Source organism: Rhinoderma darwinii, chromosome 10 (genome assembly GCF_050947455.1).
Source record: "Rhinoderma darwinii isolate aRhiDar2 chromosome 10, aRhiDar2.hap1, whole genome shotgun sequence".
Classification (NCBI taxonomy): Eukaryota; Metazoa; Chordata; class Amphibia; order Anura; family Rhinodermatidae; genus Rhinoderma; species Rhinoderma darwinii.
In genome coordinates this window covers 17814087-17836896 of record NC_134696.1, presented here as the reverse complement: position 1 = coordinate 17836896, position 22810 = coordinate 17814087, and the positions used below count along the sequence as shown (strand labels likewise).

The 22810-nt window shown below is 42.9% G+C and overlaps 1 protein-coding gene across 2 annotated transcripts in view; it reads right to left on the bottom strand.

Moving 5' to 3' along the window:
- LOC142661816 (tumor protein p73-like) overlaps positions 1–1521 on the bottom strand; it is a 74573-nt gene extending 73052 nt beyond the window's left edge. For both annotated transcript variants that reach the window (XM_075839411.1, XM_075839412.1), the window contains exon 1: positions 1406–1521. In XM_075839411.1, the coding sequence (XP_075695526.1) occupies positions 1406–1482 (77 nt within the window). In that variant the 5' untranslated portion in view covers positions 1483–1521. The remainder of the gene's footprint in view (positions 1–1405) is intronic.
- Between the last annotated feature and the right edge of the window lie 21289 nt (positions 1522–22810).

Genomic DNA, 22810 nt, shown 5'->3' with positions numbered 1-22810 from the left:
AATCTCACAAGCTCCGCAGTGATTCGGATAATGTGAACATAACGCTGTAGGAGTCAATTACATTAAAGTGCTACCACTTCTTCTCTTCTCGGCTCAGACGCCAATGAAGCCTCAAGAGGTCTCCAGCCTGTGGAAGGCTGAATTAGAAGTTGCACTTCCCATCGTTAAGCCTGGCAAGCCTGGGCATGTGCGTTGCTGGCCATAATGTGTCACTTTATTGCCTTCATATCCTACACTTAAAGCCAATGTTACTCTGCCAAGAGGGTTCTGATTGGAAGATTTGTCGACACTCACTGTGACAGTGACTACAAGTCAGCGCCCTGCTGTGCACCCCGGTAATCCCTGATCTGAGGTCCCGGAATTGGAAGAGATGCCCGATTTGTGGCTTATGTCTGCACAGACCATCACATCATTGTATTATGGTCATGTTGGGAGTTGTAGTGTTCTAGAGTTTAATAGAATTGTATTATGGTCATGTCTAGTGGCCAGTCATGTTAGGGGTTGTAGTGTTCTATGTATAGAGTATGATAGAATTGTATTATGTCATGTCTAGTGGCCAGTCATGTTGGGGGTTGTAGTGTTCTATGTATAGAGTATGATAGAGTTGTATTATGATCATGTCCAGTGGTCGGGTCATGTTGGGGGTTGTAGTGCTCTATGTATAGAGAATAATAGAATTGTATTATCATCATGTCCAGTGGTCGGGTCATGTTGGGAGTTGTAGTGCTCTATGTATAGAGAATAATAGAATTGTATTATGGTCATGTCCAGTGGTCGGGTAACGTTGGGGGTTGTAGTGCTCTATGTATAGAGAATAATAGAATTGTATTATGATCATGTCCAGTGGTCGGGTAATGTTGGGGGTTGTAGTGTTCTATGTACAGAGAATAATAGAATTGCATTATGGTCATGTCTAGTGGTCGGGTCATGTTGGGAGTTGTAGTGTTCTATGTATAGAGAACAATAGAGTTGTATTCTGATCATGTTCAGTGGTCGGGTCATATTGGGGGTTGTAGTGTTGTATGTATAAAGTATAATAGAATTGTTATTATCATGTCCAGCGTCCGGTCATGTTGGGAGTTTTAGTGGTCTATGTATAGAGTATAATAGATTTATATTATGATCATGTCTTGTGGTTGGGTCATGTTGGTAGTTGTAGTGTTCAATGTATAGAGAATAATAGAATTGTATTATTATTATTATTATTATTTTTATAAAAACTATTTACTTGCATTGTCCCGTCTTATAACCTCAGCACTTTTGCGGAGTTACACTGTAAAACAGCTCATTGCAGCTGAGTTCTTGCAAAAGTATGACTGTGTATGACAAGTACAAGAAATATGTAAACCAAGATCTGAAACTTTCCTACATTTTACATGAAGTACAGTAAAAAATAGTGTAGTACCGTGTTAGCCAGAGACAATATGAAATGTTAAAGATCCTGTTTAGATATAGACAGGCTCTGTACAACACTGCCACCATCAGGACATCTTGAGAACTGCATACAGCGATTCCAAACACCAAAAACTGATCATAAAACAAAGAATAAACTCGATGATACTTCACAGATTTGGATACATTTAACGAACATTTTTACCAAAAACCGACTTTTTAACAAAGTATCAAAACCTCCTTTTAGAAAAAGTTGTATAAAACGCAAGAGTTTTTTTGCTAAAACATCTAAAATGGAATTTCCGATAAAGCTCTAAGCCTAGTATGCAAGAATGGACAGTCCTTCCCCACTTCATCCTTGAGCTGTTGTGAAACTACAATCCCCAGCATGCCACGATGGCCGAATACCTCTACTTTAGACTGATACATTGTAACAAACCCATCAGCTGAGAGCAAGGCTAGGTCTGTATGGAGTTTCAGACTCAAGATGTAAACAGGAGTGTTCATATTCAATGACAGAACGCAGAGATCTTGAAAATGGTGAGGAATTGTAACACAAAGTATATTAGTAAGTTGCCTATTTTATTTTTTCCATACCGATGACCTATCCACAGGATAGGTCATCAGTATATGATCGGTGGGGGTCCAAAACTCAGAACCCGAACCAATCAGCTGTTCCTACTGCCTCCAGGTAGCGGATGTTATGCACTGGCCGGTGTCTGAAGCAGATGGCTCCATACACTGCATAGTGGCCGTGCTGCGGTACTGCAATTCTGCTTCTATTCACTTGGAGGCAGCAGGAGCAGCTGATCGGTGCGGTGACCGGATGTCGGACCCGCACCGATCAAATACTATTAACCTATCCACAGGATAGGACATCAGTATGAAAAACCGCCCCGTGCCCGGACAACCCCTTTAATTTACATGAAACCAGAAAATGTATAATGTGGGAATTGTGGGAGTGAAATCCAAACATACAATACAGGCCAATGAGAACATGTCGTATGGACTTTCCCCAGATTATTCTAAGACTGTATATATGACAGAGGTTTAATATTATCATAGGTAAGTAGTGAGGACGTGTCCCGGTGGATTAGTGGATAATAAAAACATCTGATCTGTACATCCCTAAGGATATACAAGACGCCGGGATATTTAGAGCCATCTGTACATGCCGACTACATACCAGTCCATATGCCCTAAAGTTTCTATGTACACAGAAGTGAATGTATGCAACTATTATTACTAGATGTATTCCCCTTTAAATTTAGTTTTCTTAAAGGGACACTACGCCTAAAGCCAGCAGCATATAAAAGTGTATTCTATGTACATCCGACTAATACCGCTTAGACCAGCTGTAAAATAAAACTGTTAGTTGTTATCATTGTGTATGAGAAACTTTCTGATAAGATTTTGCTCCCCTTGGTGTTATCTCTGTATTCTAGGAATGACAATTACTGCAGCTTTTGCAATAGGCACCAATGCCATGTGAGAGTCAGATCACTACCAGACTGCGCCGACCCCTCACCACACGTCCAAACTGAAACATGAGACTTCACGGCTGTACCCAGAAGATTTATACAGCGGGATTTCCTAGAAGCACAAAAATATTATGTTTAATGAAATTCTCTTTTTTGGTTACATTAGGTAATAGAGCAATTCCATAATCACCTCCTATTTCTTTAATCGCTCGCTTTGCTAGTGCGGTCAATTTGGGTAATAAGATCAGGGGCTGCAACTCCTATGGTGGTTGTCACCCAGCTTTCCTATATCCTGAATGGAAATTGACAAAGCATTATATAATCTATATATCTATAGGGGATCTACACCCAGGCTGGTTACAATAAGGTTCAGCAGCCAAATGTGGCTCATGGGTTCAGGATTCAGATTCCTAGAGCTGTCCCAATATGCAACACATCTGTGACCCTTTCTGCCCGACTTGTCTTCTCCAGCTTTTGACCCCACAGATTGGCGCAGAAGAGATAGAGCTGATTGGCGGCTCACATGCCAGCTACTGGGCTCCATGATGACATTTAGCTGCTAACGACTCAATGTTACCTATGGTCGAAGAAGTTGCGTTACAATATGGTCAATGTCCAGAACTTTTTACCTCCTAGGGAAACATTGAGGACGTGTGCCAGGCGCAGTAATGGAGCAATCTGACTGTAGTTCGCTGGCGATCAAGTCCTAGCATTAAAGAATTAGAGGGCAGCAGAGGGTAATAAAAGGGAATTACAGCACAAAAGGGGTGTGGTTTATGCAAATTTTCACTGAAAGGGCTGTTTCTGGCAGGTATGGGGCATTCCCCTGCAGAACAGGAGAGGGGCTTACAAATATAAGTCATAGTCTCTATAGTAGATATTCCGTCATGTGACTTCCACTTATAAGAGCACATTTATAAAAGTGGAGGTCCAATGACAGGAGGTCCATGCACTGAGGAGTTAAGGCCCTTTTACACGGGCCAATGTGGGGGCAAACGCTCCTTCATCCTCTGATCTGCTCGTATATGCGGCTAAAAATGGTCGCTAGTCGACAGCACATTTCAGGGAGACGTGCTGCCACCATGAAGGAAATGTATGGGACGAGCGATCGTAGTAACGATCGCTCATCCCTATACATAACCCATCATTGCTTCTTGTGAAAGGAGCAAACGAGTGCCGATCAACGAGCTGTCTTGTTGATCGGCACTGGTTTCCATATTGGCCCGTGTAAAAAGACCCTTAGTCTGTGATGCTACCATGTCAACCCCAAAGCAAGCACAATATTTCCATTACTGCTGAAATGAAGAGATCAGGAGAAAGAGGAAAAACTAAAACAATCTCTATACTAGAAAGTGTTATATGTATACCCCTTTAAGGAAACAGTCCCAATTTTCACAAGACAGTCCCAAGAACCAGATTGCAAAAGCAGTGTTGTATCAATTAGTATTGAATGCCCTTTTGTGTGGGCGTTCCCGGATAGAACGGGGAGGGGCTTATATGTCACATGATTTGGATTGAAATGTTGGAAGGTATGCTGACGCGCAATTGGGTTTTACAAGAAGGCAATGATCCAAAAATACAAACGTCTACACCTGGAGGGCTGCGGAGAAATGAATTTACAATTGGGACCAAAAGAGAGGGTGCAATAAAATACTACTCCAACATGAAATAATGCGCAGGGCGTGTATTATTATGCAGGACCAGACGGACGTCCTGAACGGAGCAATATTGTAAGTTTAGGAATACATAAAGAGTCAGACGCGACGCTTAGCGTGTATATATTATACACGTTTTGTCTCATTTTGTTGGAATGTGTTGTTCAAACTTTTGTGTTGTTTATGTGATCCATATATGTGGGGTTAGTGACTGCCTCCATTTTTGATCTTGCACTCCTCCCATTCTGCCCTGGGTGATTTTAATTAGTTTAATGCTGGTTCCTACCATCCCCAGATATATCTGCAGGCCTAGTCCCAGTTCTGGGTGTATGTGCAGCGTAGGTTCCCCCTCATAGAGGTTGCCTTGTCGTGGCAGGTGGGATCACACAATTTGATCAAAATGTGCGCTAAGAACCTCCCTAATGTAAGTAGATTTCGCAGTAATGTATATTTATTTATATTTACTGGTTTAGGTGCCATTAGTGTTCGCAGTGTGCGGTCACCAATTTTCTTGTGAAATATATATATATATATTTAGTGTGTTCTACTGTATATTATTATTTTTTGGTGTTGCTCATATGAAGATTTGGAAGGTCTGTCTGATTACTCAGTGCTCTACATCTACAGGATATGAAAGTGTCACAGACCACGTGCATCATTCATTGTGAGAAGAGGTTAAAACTCTTAAGGGCGTATTAATTGGCTTTCTTTCCACATTCAGATTAAAGGGACACTAAGCCTAAAGTCCTTGAACCTTTCGATGTGCAATTGAATACAATCTATTGCTCACTGTTATCAGCCATATCAGGCAGGAGAGAGATTAACTGTCGTTTTCAGGAAGTCCTAAAATATGGCTGCGTCCATGATCACCACTTCATGTCCCATACCTCCAGAAAATCACACATAGGTAACGCGTATAAGGGACAATACACCTGCGACCTGTGAACACATTCAGCTCAGCGGATACGTGAGCAATAATATAACATAACTTGAATTAAATCATACTTGTAATTATGAGCTGCTTAACCCCCCAGTGACTCACATTCCATTTCACTGCCAAGGATTAACACTTTTCCGGTCCCCTCTGTCGGCATGAGGCATAAAACCACATTATAAACACAAATAACATAAATTAAAGTGGTGTTTGTGAGGGGGGAAAAAAAAGTATTTTTTTTCCTCCAGAAACAGCACCCCCTGGTCTACTGGTAGTGTCTGGTATTGCAACTCAGCCTCATTCAACTGATGCATTTGACGGAGGAGCTAGGAGTCACCTCTGGTGATGGGTCTTCTGCCGAAATGTCTATATTGTTAGTCCAGATGTCACCCTGTTTAGATTCACACATGGCTGCAAGGCCATAGCACTGACCACTAAGCCCTTGTCATGAGCCGCTGCAGGCTGGAGAAGAGGCTGAATATATGGGATGAGTAATAGGAAGTCCAGAAATCTCACTATCCCCGTGATCACTTCATCTCGTACCTCCGGACACATTTATATACATAGTCGTGATGTCATAGCTCGGCTTATAATGCTCCTGTACTATAATAAGACGACGACATTAGATGCAGCGGTCCTTTAATTGGGCAAAGGAATACGCGTTATAGTACGAATAAATGTAGAAATACAAGAAAATATATTTTCTGTACTCGCCATCCAGCAAACCCAGAAAAATCAAAAACAGAAACGTGTCCCTTTAAAAAAAAAAACACAAAAAAAACCAAACGACTTTCTAAAGACACGATTCAGGCAACCATTTTGGAAACGCCACCATTTGCGCCTACAATGCTCGGAATATTAACCTCTAAAATGGCGCCTGGTGGATAAAAAAATATCAAAGCACATTTTAAAAAAATGGCGAAAGTTCCTCCGTGCAGTTTTGCTGACCGTACGATCTCTGTCTGACTGTCGGATGTTTCATCAGCTGTGATGCCAAGAAAGTCGTCTGAAAATCCCTGCGCCAAAGAAACCGCCGATCTCTTACCCGCGATCCACAAAGGATGTTCCCCGTGTTGTGAAAAAAAAAAGGAATAAATGAATTTTACAGGCGTTTCGGTTGAATGAAGAGCGTGGTGGTCACGTGACCTCATTCATTACACAGAAGTGGCCACATTTAAGGTCGTTTTATAAAGTTCTCTCTTCCTATTCTCACAATACAACAACAGCAAACGACAGAAATGAATAATAACAATGTATAACATATATAATATATACATAGTCAGAAACCCTCCAACACAAGGATAATATGTCATAGAGGTCAGTCTATAAGGGCCGGACAGGAGCCCCTAAATATGTGTAAGACCGATCTCATCATCCCGCTATGTGTCAGACCAGAGGGTCTATCTATCGATCTATCGATCTATCGATCATATACCTCTGTATGCAATACAGTTTCATGCATCACCATTGGCTCCCATTGTAAAAATGTTATACAGCGCAATATACTTTTCTTGCAGGATCCTCTTAGGGTATGTGCACACACACTAATTACGTCCGTAATTGACGGACGTATTTCGGCCGCAAGTACCGGACCGACCACAGTGCAGGGAGCCGGGCTCCTAGCATCATACTTATGTACGATGCTAGGAGTCCCTGCCTCGCTGCCAGACAACTGTCCCGTACTGTAATCATGTTTTCAGTACGGGACAGTTGTCCTGCAGCGAGGCAGGGACTCCTAGCATTGTACATAAGTATGATGCTAGGAGCCCGGCTCCCTGCACTGTGTTCGGTCCGGGACTTGCGGCCGAAATACGTCCGTCAATTACGGACGTAATTAGTGTGTGTGCACATACCCTTAGGGTATGTGCACACACACTAATTACGGACGTAATTCGGGCGTTTTTGCCGCGAATTACGTCCGAAAAATGCGCCTCAATAGCGTTGACAAACATCTGCCCATTGAAAGCAATGGGCAGACGTTTGTCTGTTCACACGAGGCGTATATTTACGCGCCGCTGTCAAATGATGGCGCGTAAATAGACGCCCGTGTCAAAGAAGTGACCTGTCATTTCTTGGGGCGTAATTGGAGCCGTTATTCATTGACTCCAATGAATAGCAGCGCCAATTACGTCCGTAATGGACGCGGCGTTCAAGCGCCTGCACATGCCGGTACGGCTGAAATTACGGGGATGTTTTCAGGCGGAAACATCCCCGTAATTTCAGCCGTTACGGACGCTGTCGTGTGAACATACCCTTATAATGAAAAGTTGACTACACCTATTGATACAGTTAAAAAAAAAAACATAAACCGCTGAATACCCCCTGTGCACACGCCAAGAGGAAATTTTTGGGCATATACCGGGTCCATTATACTCCATGGAACGGTTGGCGGATACATCAAGAGTATTTCCCAGCGTATTCTCCGAACATAAGGAAAAACTAGGTGTGACCCAAACTTATTTACAGCAATATCATCCAACCTACAGCTGTATACATCATTAAAGGGACATACTCACGGTCTACTTATTACCAGAACACATATGTGATATCACCGTAGGCTGAGCTCTGCTACATGTGTAGCTATATTATAAGCAGTGATGAACGAGGCCTAGTTAGACATCCGGCCATTTTTAAATCGGAGAATCCTCTCGTGTTTTTATTTTAAATATATATATATTTTTTTTAATATTAATGATGCAATTATTTTGTTTGCTAGTTTCTGTAACTCTCATTCATTTCAATAGGGGGAGAGTGAGACCTCACATACGTGGCAAGCCCTCCCCGGCCAAAATCATCCTGTTCTTTGATTTCAGTGGTCAGACTCCTCCGCCATGATGAATATTTTATAAGCTTTGCTATTGAAACAATATAATGGGGAAAAAACCCTATAAAAAAAAACCGCCATAGCTATAGAGTGCGTCACATTAGCACGGAAATGGCGCCAGAAGCTGCACATCTAATAGGCATCATAAGGAACATCCGCATCTCGCGACAAATTCTGCTTCTTTTGTTAGGGATCGATGCCCGGCTGTCACCACGTGCTCCTATACATTTTACTCTAATTCAAAGTAATAGTGCTTTATTTACCTACGACGTGACAAAGTAACAAGACCATAGTGTGACTTCTCTTATAAATGTACACGTGCTGTACGTTACGTGTGAATATGTGATATTCAGTAATAGTATGGTGAGAAGACATATACAGATGTAGCAGAGCTGACTGTGCCGTACTCAGATTTCTATCAAGTTTTGTGGTTTTCCATAGGACTGCGTGTAAAGCGGCTACATAATCCGAATTCAGGGAGTCATCACGGTGCACAAAAAGTTCAATCACAAATTCCACTCCCCCAGTATACAAGCTATAGAGTCAGATTTATTAGGTATATGCCTCTATATGTGTTAGTATTATGATATCAGTCCAATTTACCAATGACTTGGTGTCTAGGCTTTCACGTGGTGGTCCTTACTGACTGTCCTCGATACAACTAGGAGACCCTAAGGACTCTATATCTGTCCAGCGAGGAAGTATTAAAGTATAGACTTACCCCACTTCCATTCGTTTTATTCTTGACTGTCTCTCTGTGCTTGGAAATACCCCACTGAGTGGCACAACTTATTTTTAGGGCGCCAGTAACTCCGTTTATACAGAAGCGTGGGTGGCACTGTCATAGACCACGTGATCTTATTTGTCATCAAAATGCTGAAAGTTTTAAGGACGTTTTGAAACTTCCACTTCTCTCAGTGTTAAAGTGAGAGATGTGTCTTTAATAAGTTATTAACCCGGTTTCAGTCTTGGATGACGGTGTTAATATAGGGGAAGGGCCTGTAGTCGGTGACTGTTGTATCATTTATATTTCCGTGTCGGTGTTCTGGGCTCGTTTTAATGTGGGCTGTTTTCATTTCTGTAATTTATCAAGGTATCGTGTAGTGCAATGTGGTTAGACTAAAAATTGAAGTTACACAGAGAATTTTTTAATGAGAACTATCGCTTTACACTAATCCGATATCCAACGGCGCCTCTGTAAAAAAGCACCAGACACCGGAAGATCCTCCCACATCTTCCCACCCAAGAAATCGTGGGTAGCGAACTTCAAACATATACCCAGCCCCTTCATATATAGGCCACTCCGCCAAGCGCCATTCAATCATGGTGTACTGCACATGTACTGTTGCAAATTACAAGGGCGGTTATGTCTTTCAGCATGAGATAAATCCTAAGATACCGGACCCCAAAAATCATCCACACCCAAGCACTCAGATGATGACCCATCCACTCTACCCCAGCCCCTGTCAAGTCTAAAATTTAGATTGAGAAGGGAAGATTCTGTAGGGCGGGAGTCAGAGGAGGCCCCGGTGTGGGACAATACTCTACTCTTCCGGGAGTCCTTGAGGTCTCCATGAGTCTAATCTGATTGTTATTATTGCCTCTGTGCATTAATCCTAAAAGGCCCCTTAATGAGTAATGTCAGAGGGTCTGTCGGCTGGGATATGTAGGGGGTAGGCTTTGATAAAAACGGGCTTTTGGCCACTGAGCTATAGGGTAGGTGGGCCATTAGATGTTATTAGATGTTGGCATTAGAAAACATTGTCCTGCCTCAGAATCATAGACATAAGATTGAGTCAATGGTTCCCATGGTGCCTATTTTTATGTGTAGGCCCAAATAGACAGTCCCGTCGAGGGAAACCTGGATCTAACAGGTTATATTTTAAACCGTCCAAATCCATTGTTTCCGATACAGATGAGCAGCTCCAGAGATGTCCAGCAGCTTGGTCCGAGACAAGGGGTAGGTATCTACAAATTCCATGGGGTTGTCATCCAGCTTTTCTGGAGTTTTGAACAAAAAATTACGTACTCATCCAGTAATACCGAAGCATTTTTAAGACTTATTCTACAACAGTGGTAACCCCATAGCAACATCAACTGCGGCCATATGGGTGTAATGACGGAGTAAGGAGACAGACAGGTTAGCCCTAATCTACCCGCCACTCAGTCCCTGTCTACTTGCACGACCCGTCCTAGGCGACGGAGTACAACTGGGCGACGGTCCCTACGCTCAATACGTGCACGAGAGACAAACAGACAAGGGTACACAGAAGCTACGGGAAATGGGGCAGTTGCCCACGGCAACACCGTGAGCAACAAGAGTAGTGAACGAGCCAAGTCAAACCAGGAGTGTACGAGGTACCAAACGCAGAGCAGGAGAGTAGTCAGCAAAGCCAGGGTCAATTTGAAGCAGAGGTCAATAGTACTAGCAGGAACAGCAGAGCCAGGAAACAAGAGGGAATCACAGGCAAAGGAAAGCAGGAAATGAAGGTATAAATAGACAGAGGGCGGGAGCTAGCTCCGTCTGGCCAGGCTGTGATAGGTTCTCCCACTCCTCAGCCTACCAGCCTCCGTGGTAGCAGATCGAGTCACTTTATCAGACCTAGGAGCAGATGCAGACTGATTAATCACGGGCGTCGACACAGAAGCTGTGTCTGGCAGATCCTTTACAGTACCCCCCCCCCTTTTATGAGGGACCACTGGACCCTTCCTAGGTGGACCTGGCTTATTGGGGAACCGAAGTTGGAACCTCCTGAGCAATAGCCCAGCGTGAACATCCCGGGCGCGTACCCAAGTCCTCTCCTCTGGCCCGTATCCTCTCCAATGGACCAGGTACTGGAGGGAGCCCTGGACCATCCTACGGGGAGCAGCGTTTCAGGAGGGAGGCATGAAACACGTCGTGTATTTGAAAAGACTAGGGTAACTCCAGCCGGAAGGAGACAGGGTTAAGGACCTCAATGACCTTGTACGGCCCTATATACCGGGGAGCAAATTTTTTGGACGGAACTTTAAGACGCAAATTTTTTGAAGATAGCCACACCAGATCCCCGACCACAAACAAGGGGTTAGCAGAACGTTTTCTATCTGCCTGAGTCTTTTGTATTCTCTGGGACGCCTCTAGGTTCTTCTGAACCTGGGCCCAGACTGTGCACAGTTCCCAATGAACTACATCTACCTCGGGATTGTTGGAACCACCAGGTGAAACGGAGGAAAACCGTGGATTAAACCCAAAATTACAGAAAAAGGGCGAGACCCCTGACGAGTTATTGACCCGGTTATTAAGGGAAAATTCGGCGAGGGGAATGAAGGAGACCCAATCATAATGACAGTCGGAGATAAAACACCTTAAATATTGTTCTAGAGACTGATTAGTCCTCTCAGTTTGGCCATTAGTTTCAGGATGGAAGGCCGAGGAGAAGGACAGATCAATCTCCAACTTTTTACAGAAAGCTCTCCAAAACAATGAAACAAACTGTACCCCTCTGTCAGAAACACTATTGACGGGAACCCCATGGAGACGCAGGATGTGTTTGACAAACAAGGTAGCTAACGTCTTGGGATTGGGTAGTTTCTTGAGCGGCACAAAGTGGCACATCTTACTAAAGCGGTCTACTACAACCCACACCACCGACTTACCTTGAGATGGAGGCAGATCGGTGATAAAATCCATGGAGATATGGGTCCAAGGTCTCTGGGGAATTGGCAAAGAACATAGTAAGCCCGCTGGTCGGGACCTGGGAGTCTTGGACCTAGCACAAATTTCACAAGCGGCGAGGTAGGCCTTAACGTCTTTAGGCAACCCAGGCCACCAATAGGTTCTAGCAATGAGGTGTTTGGTACCCAGGATGCCAGTGCAGAGTCATGATTTTCCCTGAGTACCCTTAGTCGGAATTGCAGGGGAACAAACAGCTTGTTCTCAGGAAGGTTCACGGGAGCTGAACCTTGATCAGCCGCAATTTCATAGACTAAGTCAGAATCAACAGAGGATATTATTATACCTGGTTAGCATCACGCTGGTTGCACCTCTGAGCTTGGGCTTGGACCTGTAGGGAGAGACCCTGCATTTGCTGGGCCAGGGTCTCAAGGGGGTCCATTGCAGTAGGAACCAGAGTAGAAAAGGTATATGGGCCTGTGATTATGTAATGACGGGGTAAAGAGACAGACAGGTGAGCCCTAATCTACCCGCCACTCAGTCCCTGCCTACTTGCACGACCCGTCCTAGGCGACGGCGTACAACTGGACGACGGTCCCTACGCTCAATACGTGCACGAGAGACAAACAGACAAGGGGACACAGAAGCTACGGGAAATGGGGCAGTTGCCCACGGTAACACCGTGAGCAACAAGAGTAGTGAACGAGCCAAGTCAAACCAGGAGTGTACGAGGTACCAAACGCAGAGCGGGAGAGTAGTCAGTAAAGCCAGGGTCAATTTGAAGCAGAGGTCAATAGTACTAGCAGGAAAAGTAGAGCCAGGAAACCCGACAGAGGCACAGGCAAGGAAGAGCAGGAAATGAAGGTATAAATAGACAGAGGGCGGGAGCTATCTCCGTCTGTCCAGGCTGTGATAGGTTCTCCCACTCCTCAGCCTACCAGCCTGAGTGGTAGCAAATCGAGTCACTCTATCAGACCTAGAAAGATAAAGAGGAGACCCCTAGTGGTTGGCAGGGATATATTAACAATGAAAAATAATGTGCCTAGGCACAAAAGGTCCCAATTTCCCAACCACCATCGAATAATGTCAGTTAAAATATAACTTTTATTAATGTATCAAAATAGAGACAAACAACAAGTAAGGGTTAAAATTGGTTTAGATGAACGAGTGGGTTAGATGAACGAGTCCTCCTGACCACTAATGAGTTGCCCCTGGTAGTATGAAGCGGCCTGTTAAAGGGGCCCTACGTCATTTTTTATATGGGCCACCCCTGAAAACAGTTAAATAGATTTTATAACAACTTGAGGATATCTTAAATACTTACAATTCCAGGTCATGTTTTGCTTTTAAACGGATGTACTCCAAATTATTCATAAGACACAAGAAAGTGGAGAAGAGAGAGAGAGAAGTGGGGACATTCAGGGGTTTATTGCCCAGTACTGTAGCACACAACCTAACCACGTATCTAGAATCATCCCAGTCATTCCTTACTCCTGACTAGTAGAAGAAAAAGAAGAAGTCCCGTCAGTGCATGACATGAGGCCCTACCTGATCTGAAGTAGTTTGCAAACCTGCAGGAACTTCTTACAGAGAGGAGCGTCATGTTCTTATGAAACAGCCGTCACTGCACAAGGGCCATGTAGCGTCTATGTCTCCTAGGCGATGACATTACGACTACTGAAGAATAGGTGAGAGCGTGGCTCGGTTTGTGTGCTCCTTCCTGGAACACTGAGCACACACAAACTGGGAGTGTTATGCTCGGCTTGTAAGGAGCCTCCGAAATGCAATGCACATGCCAACTTTATAAGAAGAAAAACTTTTACCTTTCCCAGAATGATTACAGGGCTTGGATCTAGTGACTTTTCTGCGTGTGAATGGCATATTAAAAGGGGCTTTGGCACATGAACTAGTTTTACGAACTAGGGGACAATCTTGTATTAAGCATCCCTGAATTTTTTATATATACCGGTAATTCCTTATATATAAATGCAGCTAGCAGAATCCACAAATAGGTTATGGGAACTGCATTGGGTGTATTGCACCATCCATGAGGCAATTTGAGTACTTTGCCTCATGCAGTACCCTTCCCTGACTGCAGGGGTCAGAATTTTGTTATTGGAGGAAATGTAGCTCTCACTGTTATGGGGGCACTTAGACTGGCACTTTAATGAGGGCACTGTGGTTGTCAATTTTGTCATGGGACAGTTTGACTGGCAACGTAATGGGTGTGACAGACACTGGAACTATGGGGGCACTCTGGCTATTGATGTTATGGGGCAATTTGGTTGGTACTCTTATTATGAGAGGACTGTGGTTGACGCTGTTATAGGGGAACAGTTGCTGTCATGGTTATGGGACAATTTGACTGGCACTGTAAGGCCCTGTTCACACAGAGTTTTTTTGGCGCTGATTTTGATGCGGAAACCGCGTCGGAATCAGCGCCACAAAACGGTCAAAATAGCCCTTATTGATTTCAATGGGAGGCAGAGGCATTTTTTTCCCGGGCGGCTTTTGAGCCACTCGTGGGGAAAAAAAAGCGGCATGTCCTTGCCACGGTCTCCGCCTCTGACCTCCCATTGAATCAATGGGATGCAGAAAAAAACCTGTGGCGCTCGTTTCCGAGCATTTTTCGCTACGTTTTTTGCATTAGCTTCAATGGCCGCAGGCGAAAAACGCTGCAAAAACCGGAAGGAATTCTGACACCGTGGCTTTTATTATAGGGGCACTGCCCACAAATTATGAGGATGTGGTCAGAGGTGGAGCTTATGTTTATTAAAAATCTGCAGCAACACAAAAACCCTCGCCTCTCGTTGAAGTCACTACGATTATTAGCGGACAATGAAGAGATGCCACAACATATAGTAAGTGCACAATGATGGAATATAAAAACGATGTAACACAAAAAGATACATCAATGTTACAGTGTATACAGATATACAGATCGTGTTTCTTAATGCTCCTTAGCCAAGTACACCCCCCCCCCCCCCGCGCGCTCAAAGAAATGACATCAAAGTAGCCATAAAGCTGATTAGAAACTGTGCCGTACCTATAAAAAACATGAGCACAGAGCGAGTACCCCCTAGAGACATGGCACGTGCCCCCTGGGGTACACGTAGTGCCACAGGTTGAGATCCCAGCCTGTACATTGTATATGTAATGTATTTCTGGCAGCTAAATGACTGTATAGGGTCAATGAAGCAGGAGACACAGGTAACCTACACAATACAGTACAGAGAACATGAAGAACAGTCATTATAAGAAACGTACACTGTGAGCATTTGCATATTGCTGGCGTTCGTGTCGTCAGAACACAACATTTCAATCCCCTATAGTCACAGTCTCCGCATTACGTGAAAAATGGAAAAACCTTCACATGAAACCGCAACATAAAAATAAAGTCAATACAAACCCTGCATTATATTCTATATAACCAATGCGAACAGATACAGAGGTATCTCCTCATCTGCCATGTGGAATGTTACGTTCCAACCTATTAGCCCGCCATGTGTTGGAGACAGGTCAGTGGCCATATTCCTTGTACAAATCCCAGGGTTGGTGGGGGACCATCATTAGGGATCGGGCCAGATAATAGCACAGCCAAAATGGGCAGTAGCGCCAAAGCCGCCATTATTTAGAGGCCTTCCATATCAAGTCCTCGTTATAGTTACCTCCCTAGTGGGTCAACTTGAATCTTTGACATGGGACTGTTATGTGCTTATTGTATAACACCATTATGTAAGTGCTGCGCGTCAGTATTATGTGGGCATTGTATGGTGGCATTATTTAGGCATCATAATTTTGGTGGTTTGTGAGAGAAATTGAAGTGGGTCTTTACAAAATTTTTACTCAGTTGCGTCCACGGATCTTTATCAAGCCCTGAATATACATTACCGGAAGTCACTCACCTCCGGCCATCTCTTGTGTAGTAGTTGTCTGCTGTCTGGTGTAACAAGTAATGGATTAGAGGCAGGTCTTCTCACTGTTATGGTGCCCAGTGCCAAATTGGGCCAACCCAAGCACCAACTCCCATATTGGTAAAGGGGCATCTGGAGTGTGTACACCTCATTATTATTCTGTTGTATATGATCATCCTGGGTTGAGACTAGGGGTCAAAAAGCTGATGACCAAGTGTGTAGATGCCTTCTGTACCTAGAGAGAGGGCATCAGGACGCTTACCCCTAACAGGATCAACAGGACTATCATACAGTACTCCTGTCATATTCACTGGCTAGTACTATTATATAAGGATTATGGATACTACAGTTATGGTTTACATGGGTACTGTGAATGGTACTATTATGTAAGGATTATGGATAGTACTATTATATAAGGATTATGGATAGTACTATTATGGTTTACATGGGTATTGTGGTATTATTATATAAGGATTATGGATAGTACTATTATGGTTTACATGGGTGCTGTGAGTGGTATTATTATATAAGTATTATAGATAGTACTATTGTGGTTTACATGGGTGCTGTGAGTGGTATTATTATATCATTATTATGGATAGTACTATTATGGTTTACATGGGTAATGTGATTCATACTATTACATGAGCATGATGGCTGGGCACTGATATGGCTGGTAATAATATATTGCTACAGATTTGTAAAGACACTAATATGTCTGGTAGAAGCAGTGTATATTGGAGATGAGCTTGCCCCACCATTACTTTCACCTACTGTGTTATATTATAATCTTTAACTACAAGACCTGATGAATATTATATGTGACATGCATAGACGCAGGTCCGTTACCCATGGAATATTAATAGTATTTTACACCATGAAATAGCAAGTGAAAGTCATTTATATTGTGTAAACTGAGCTGCGGAGCCTCTGGGAATCCACCTGAGCAGTCATCTCACAGCACCTTGCTTGTCTCTAAACAATTAGTATGAGCTGGTGTCTTGGGCCATCTGTGAATGAGCTGATTAAGAGAAGACTTTATACGACGTCTCGTACTATGACTGCACAATCTCTACAAGCCGAATCACAGCGAAGTCAAGTCACACCACAACAATACAATGTCTGGCAAAGAATCGGGCGTCAAATTACAATATAGAAGCGTACTCGGGTATTTGATAAAATAATAATTATTTAAAGCTAGGGGGCGACATGGGTGCTTCTTGAGTTCAAGTTTGACTTATTAATTATATATATTAAGGTTCCTCACCCCAAAACTCGTGTCTATGGGAGGCCACACCCCAATATCAGCCCATTTTGAATGAAGCCAATGTTTGGACAATGGTTGTAAAAACTGGAAAACCCCTTTAAATGGCATATTCTCTCACATTCACACATAGAAGCACAATGTTCATCGAATTATAGTAGATTAAAATGAAAGATTTGCCCCGTGAGCAACAAGTGAGGTGAACGAGCCGAGTCAAACCAGGAGATGAGCGAGGTACAAAAACGCAGAGCAGAAGAGTGGTCAGAAAAGCCAAGGTCAATCACAAGCAGAGGATCAGTAGTTCAAGAAGCTGCAGCAGGGCCAGGAAACAAACAGAGAAGAATCACAAGCAAAGGAGGAACAGGAAAGGCAGGTATAAATAGACAGAGGGCGGGAGCTAGCTCCGTCTGGCCAGGCTGTGATAGGCTCTCCCACTCCTAAGCCTGCCATCCTGAGTGGTGGAAGCTGGAGTCAGTCTCACAGACATAGAAGCAGGTGCAGACTGATTACCTATGGGCGTCGACACAGAAGTTGTGTCTGGCAGATCCTTTACATATTCAGTGGGCATCACATAATCTGGCTAGAGTCGCTTAAAATAGAGACCCATGAGCAAGGCCTGTAGTGGCACATGGGCAAAAACTTGTATGGCTGCCAGAACCTTCCTCTCGTATATGGTCACACAAAAATTGTGGGAGAGGTAGGTGGGTGTCCAGTGGGAATGAGGTTATATTGCCTGGTAGCCTGTGTGGATTACATTTCCTCCATCCAGTGGGGGAGGTAAACTACCTTGTGTCTGAAAAAGGTGATGGTCCCACTTGTAGGTCTGCCTGATATCCTATCACCAGACCGAGGCCGCTGGGACTAATGACATCATATAAGTAAACTATGCAGGCGATCAGATCAGCAGATAGTAGAGCAGAAGATTTTTTCGGCACCACCCCCACCGGTAGCTGACCCATGGCAATTGGCCATGAAAATGCTGACTCCTATGGAAAAATGAAGTACAGTTTTGGAACGATCTGGTTTCTTTGCTTTTACTAATCGTCTTACGTTCTTGTCCAGGTGATTTCCCCCGTTCACTTACTCCTCCTCCATTTAGGAACTCTCCCTCCCATGGAACGGAGCAAACTGGCGACTATAGTGGATGTTGTTCAATCATTATATTGGTGGAGAGGAGAACCAGGGCCAATTGCCCATTTTGTTGCCAGCTCCTACAAACTACAATCATTCAACCTTCTAATTTTTTCAGATAAAGACTAATCTGCAGGATACCGTCTTAAAATTTCCCTCCAGGGTCCATGATAAATGAAGCCGCAATATATCCCTAAAACATGCATTGTGGTGGATCTACGGCCTCGTTCAGCACAGACAGGAAGAAGTGGTAGTCACAAGGTGCAGAGCTATAAATCCTTGCATGAAATATACGAAATTTGTAGAAACCCTTAAATTTAACTGCAAGAGAAAACTAGACTCATTGTACTTTAAATAATTACAACAAATCTTCAAGCTACAATAAAGCTTGCACAATATATACTATTAGGGGGAAGGGGCATCTTCCTCACTTTCCAGCAGCCTGTAATAACGCATTCCTAGCCCGCAGACTCTCTCTGTAAATGTTTACAAACCTCCTCAGTCACCTAAAAATCTATCTAGTGTAAAACATTAAATAGAAGACAGGTATGGGGAGGAGGGGGATGCAGCTTCTCACTAAAGTTGGCCATACACATTAAACAACTGTCGGATGAACGCACGTTTGGCCGACTCCCCGATAAACATGCTCTGTGGAGAATGTTTCTTTCAATGGGGGAAGGGGAATATGCCGCTGTCAGACACCTGCGGCAGTGGCTAAACTTTCGTGAGAACAAAGGATCGGGCATTTTGAAATCCAACATGCCTAGTCCTTCTTTCCCTGACAACTGCCTTCGGGTGGCCCTTCAACACATTAGATCATTGGCTGACCCGGCCAAAACGGCCAACATTTCTGTCTGTACTGCATCCAATAGCTCTGCAGTTGCCTAAGGAGTGAATATGAATTTTTGTCTGTAACCACACGTATGCTTTAAATGTTACACAGAAGACGCCCCTTTAGATATGTTCCATGTTTCATCATCCCATACAATCATACAGTTCCTACAAACTCATCGATCGGTAAATCAAAAATGTTAAAATTTTTTTTTTTCTTTTGCGACTCAATAATATGTTTATTTTATCGGTAAGCCAATTATCCCTTTGTTTACCACGTTGTCGCCTTAATTTGCACTTTCCTCCACGACAGTGGAAATGAGAAATGATAACAAGTTGGAAGCTTTCAAACTGTAGAGAAATAATTAGTCTGAATATTGTCTGAGGGTAGAAATTAAGGGAGACAATGCATGTTTGGGCACGTTTTTATAAAGAGAAAAAAAAAATAGGAGAGAAGATCGTCAATTATCAGACGGTTGTGTTGACATAGTTAGGACTACTGGGAAGAAAATGTGTGGAAATAAAAATATAAATGAAGGTCTAATCATATAGTGTTACAGATCGGGACGAAACAGAGAAATGGCGAATTGCTTTTTTATATATATATAAATAGGTGGGTCGGGAAGTGTCATGCTGCTGTAGCTGAATCAGTGGGGGCGCTGTCACTTGTGCATATGTGGTCCTCTAATTTTCAACCTATAAACCGACCAAACCCAAGAGGTCTTTCCTGGTGACAGGTTCCCTTTAAAGTAACGGTCAGGGTCCGACAATCAGCACCCCCGCCGATCATGCGAGCGCTGTGGCCCCTTCAATACTGTCACTGCTTGTACTGTGAATGGCCGATACACTTGTAAGTGCCGGGTCACAGAATTACAGTCTTCTCCCATTCACTTCATTGGTAGAAGACTGTAATACTGTGAACCGCGACTACAAGTGTGTCGGCAATTCACTGTACGAGCAGTGACACTAATAAAAGGGTATCGTACGAGCGCTGCGGCCCCTTCAAAACATTTGATCGGTGGGGGTGTCGGGAATAAGACCCTCACTGATCAGATATTGATGGCCTAACCTGAGGATAGGCCATCAATATCTGATGACTTGACAACCCCTTTAATCACATCAGCGTTGCTTTCTGTTGAGGTGTTCCGTCGGAGCGTTCCGTCAGGGGAACCCCTCAACGGAAAGGCAAACGGAAACCTTAGCTTCCGTTTGCATCACCATTGATCCCAATGGTGACGGAAACTTTGCTAATGGTTTCCGTTGTTTTTGAAAGAATCAATACTTCACACAGCCTTAGCTGTCATATGTGTTTACATGGGGAATAACACTATATCTGGGCATTATATGACATATCTTGTATTTTTTTAGCAGTTTTCCCATCTGCAGGCTCTATCTCGAATTCTCAGTTTCGCCTGAGTTAGCAGGTGGGGCCTGACTGCTATCATGTTTTCTATATACAGCACAGAAGAGAACATCCTGCTCCCCTATCTCTTTGAAGCACACTCTCAGAAGCAGATACATGGAGGACATTACACAGAACAGAGCAGTGTAGCTATGAATCAACTACTAGGGTGAGATATAACACTTACTAGAAGCTGCAGCAGAGTCTCTGTGTGTCTCTCTGCCTCTCTCTCACTCTGTTCCCTCTTCCATAGACTTCTATGGGAGCCTGATAAGTTGAGACAGAGGCATTTTTCTAATAAGATATATCACATATTCGCTTTTACTATTGATTTATTCTAAACTTGTTGAAAACTTAGTGACCATAAAATTCTAACTGCCTGTATCCACCACTAGAGGGAGCTTAGGAGATAACTGCATACTGTTCATACATTGAACTCAATAGTAAATCAGTATGCCCATAAACTTTTAGGGTATGTTCACACGATGAGAGGCATTTATGTGTGAAAAGACAGTCTGTTAACAGCTGCCTCGTTTCACACGTAAATGCTCCTCCTCGCATTTTGCGAGCCGTCTGAGACGCTCGTAAATCTTGAGCTGTGCTTCATTGAGTTCAATGAAGAACAGCTCAAATTACGTGGCAAAGAAGTGCCCTGCACTTCTTTGCCGAGGCAGTCAATTTACGCGACGTCGTTTGACAGCTGTCAAACGACGACGCGTAAATTACAGGTCGTCTGCACAGTACGTCGGCAAACCCATTCAAATGAATGGGCAGATGTTTGCCGACGTATTGTAGCCCTATTTTCAGACGTAAAACGAGGCATAATACGCCTCGTTTACGTCTGAAAATAGGTTGTGTGAACCCAGCCTTAAGCTTCCTAAAGTGGTAGCTGAAGGACGCCAGAATTTGTACATTTACATTTAAATCTACGCAGGGGATCTGGATCCCTGTAGCAGGAAAAATGTTGCAGGTCCGTCGTCTGTGACATTGTTTCTCCGAGGGAAACATTAAGATTAAGTGGCTGTCATCTCATTATTTAACTGCGATTCATTAAAGACCATGTAGTCTCTGCCTTATGCATTATGTGCAAAAAAACATAGGGGGCAATTGAAAAAGTTTCTATGCCAGTAGAAGTGTTGCAAACAGTTTCCACTGCGCTTGTCCATTTTAAAAATGTAGGTTTAGCTGCGTGACCACGCGGCCATTATAGTAGTTATATTCTTGTACATAGGGGGCAGTATTATAGTAGTTATATTCTTGTACATAGGAGCAGTATTATAGTAGTTATATTCTTGTATATAGGGGGCAGTATTATAGTAGTTATATTCTTGTATATGGAGGGCAGTATTATAGTAGTTATATTCTTGTACATAGGAGCAGTATTATAGTAGTTATATTCTTGTGTATAGGGGGCAGTATTATGGTAGTTATATACTTGTATATAGGGGCAGTATTATGGTAGTTATATACTTGTATATAGGGGCAGTATTATAGTAGTTATATTCTTGTATATAAGGGCAGTATTATAGTAGTTATATTCTTGTATATAAGAGCAGTATTATAGTAGTTATATTCTTGTATATAGGAGCAGTATTATAGTAGTTATATTCTTGTATATGGGGGGCAGTATTATAGTAGTTATATTCTTGTATATAAGGGGCAGTATTATAGTAGTTATATTCTTGTATATAGGGGCAATATTATAGTAGTTATATTCTTGTATATAGGCGGCAGTATTATGGTAGTTATATTCTTGTATATAGGGGGCTGTATTATAGTAGTTATATTCTTGTATATAGGAGCAGTATTATAGTAGTTATATTCTTGTATATAGGGGCAGTATTATAGTAGTTATATTCTTGTATATAGGGGCAGTATTATAGTAGTTATATTCTTGTATATAGGGGGCTGTATTATAGTAGTTATATTCTTGTATATAGGAGCAGTATTATAGTAGTTATATTCTTGTATATAGGGGCAGTATTATAGTAGTTATATTCTTGTATATAGGGGCCTATAGGTGGCAGTATTATAATAATTTATGCTTGTTAAGATATGTCGTTTATCAGTACAACTGTTGCACTGACCTGAAAAGTCGGTAATGTGCTCAGACCAGTTGTAATTTCCCTTCCCGGACTGTTTTGCAGCTCATACAAAGCACATTACTCAGAAGGGGTCGACCACAATCACAGTAGAAAGCTCCTCCCAGCAAAAAGAAAATATAAAACCTACGCTTCATTCCGAAATTGATTATATAACCAAAATGCTTCATTCTGAATAGTGATAAAAAAACAATTTTTATTTTTTTTTAAATTTAGGAATGTTTCCTG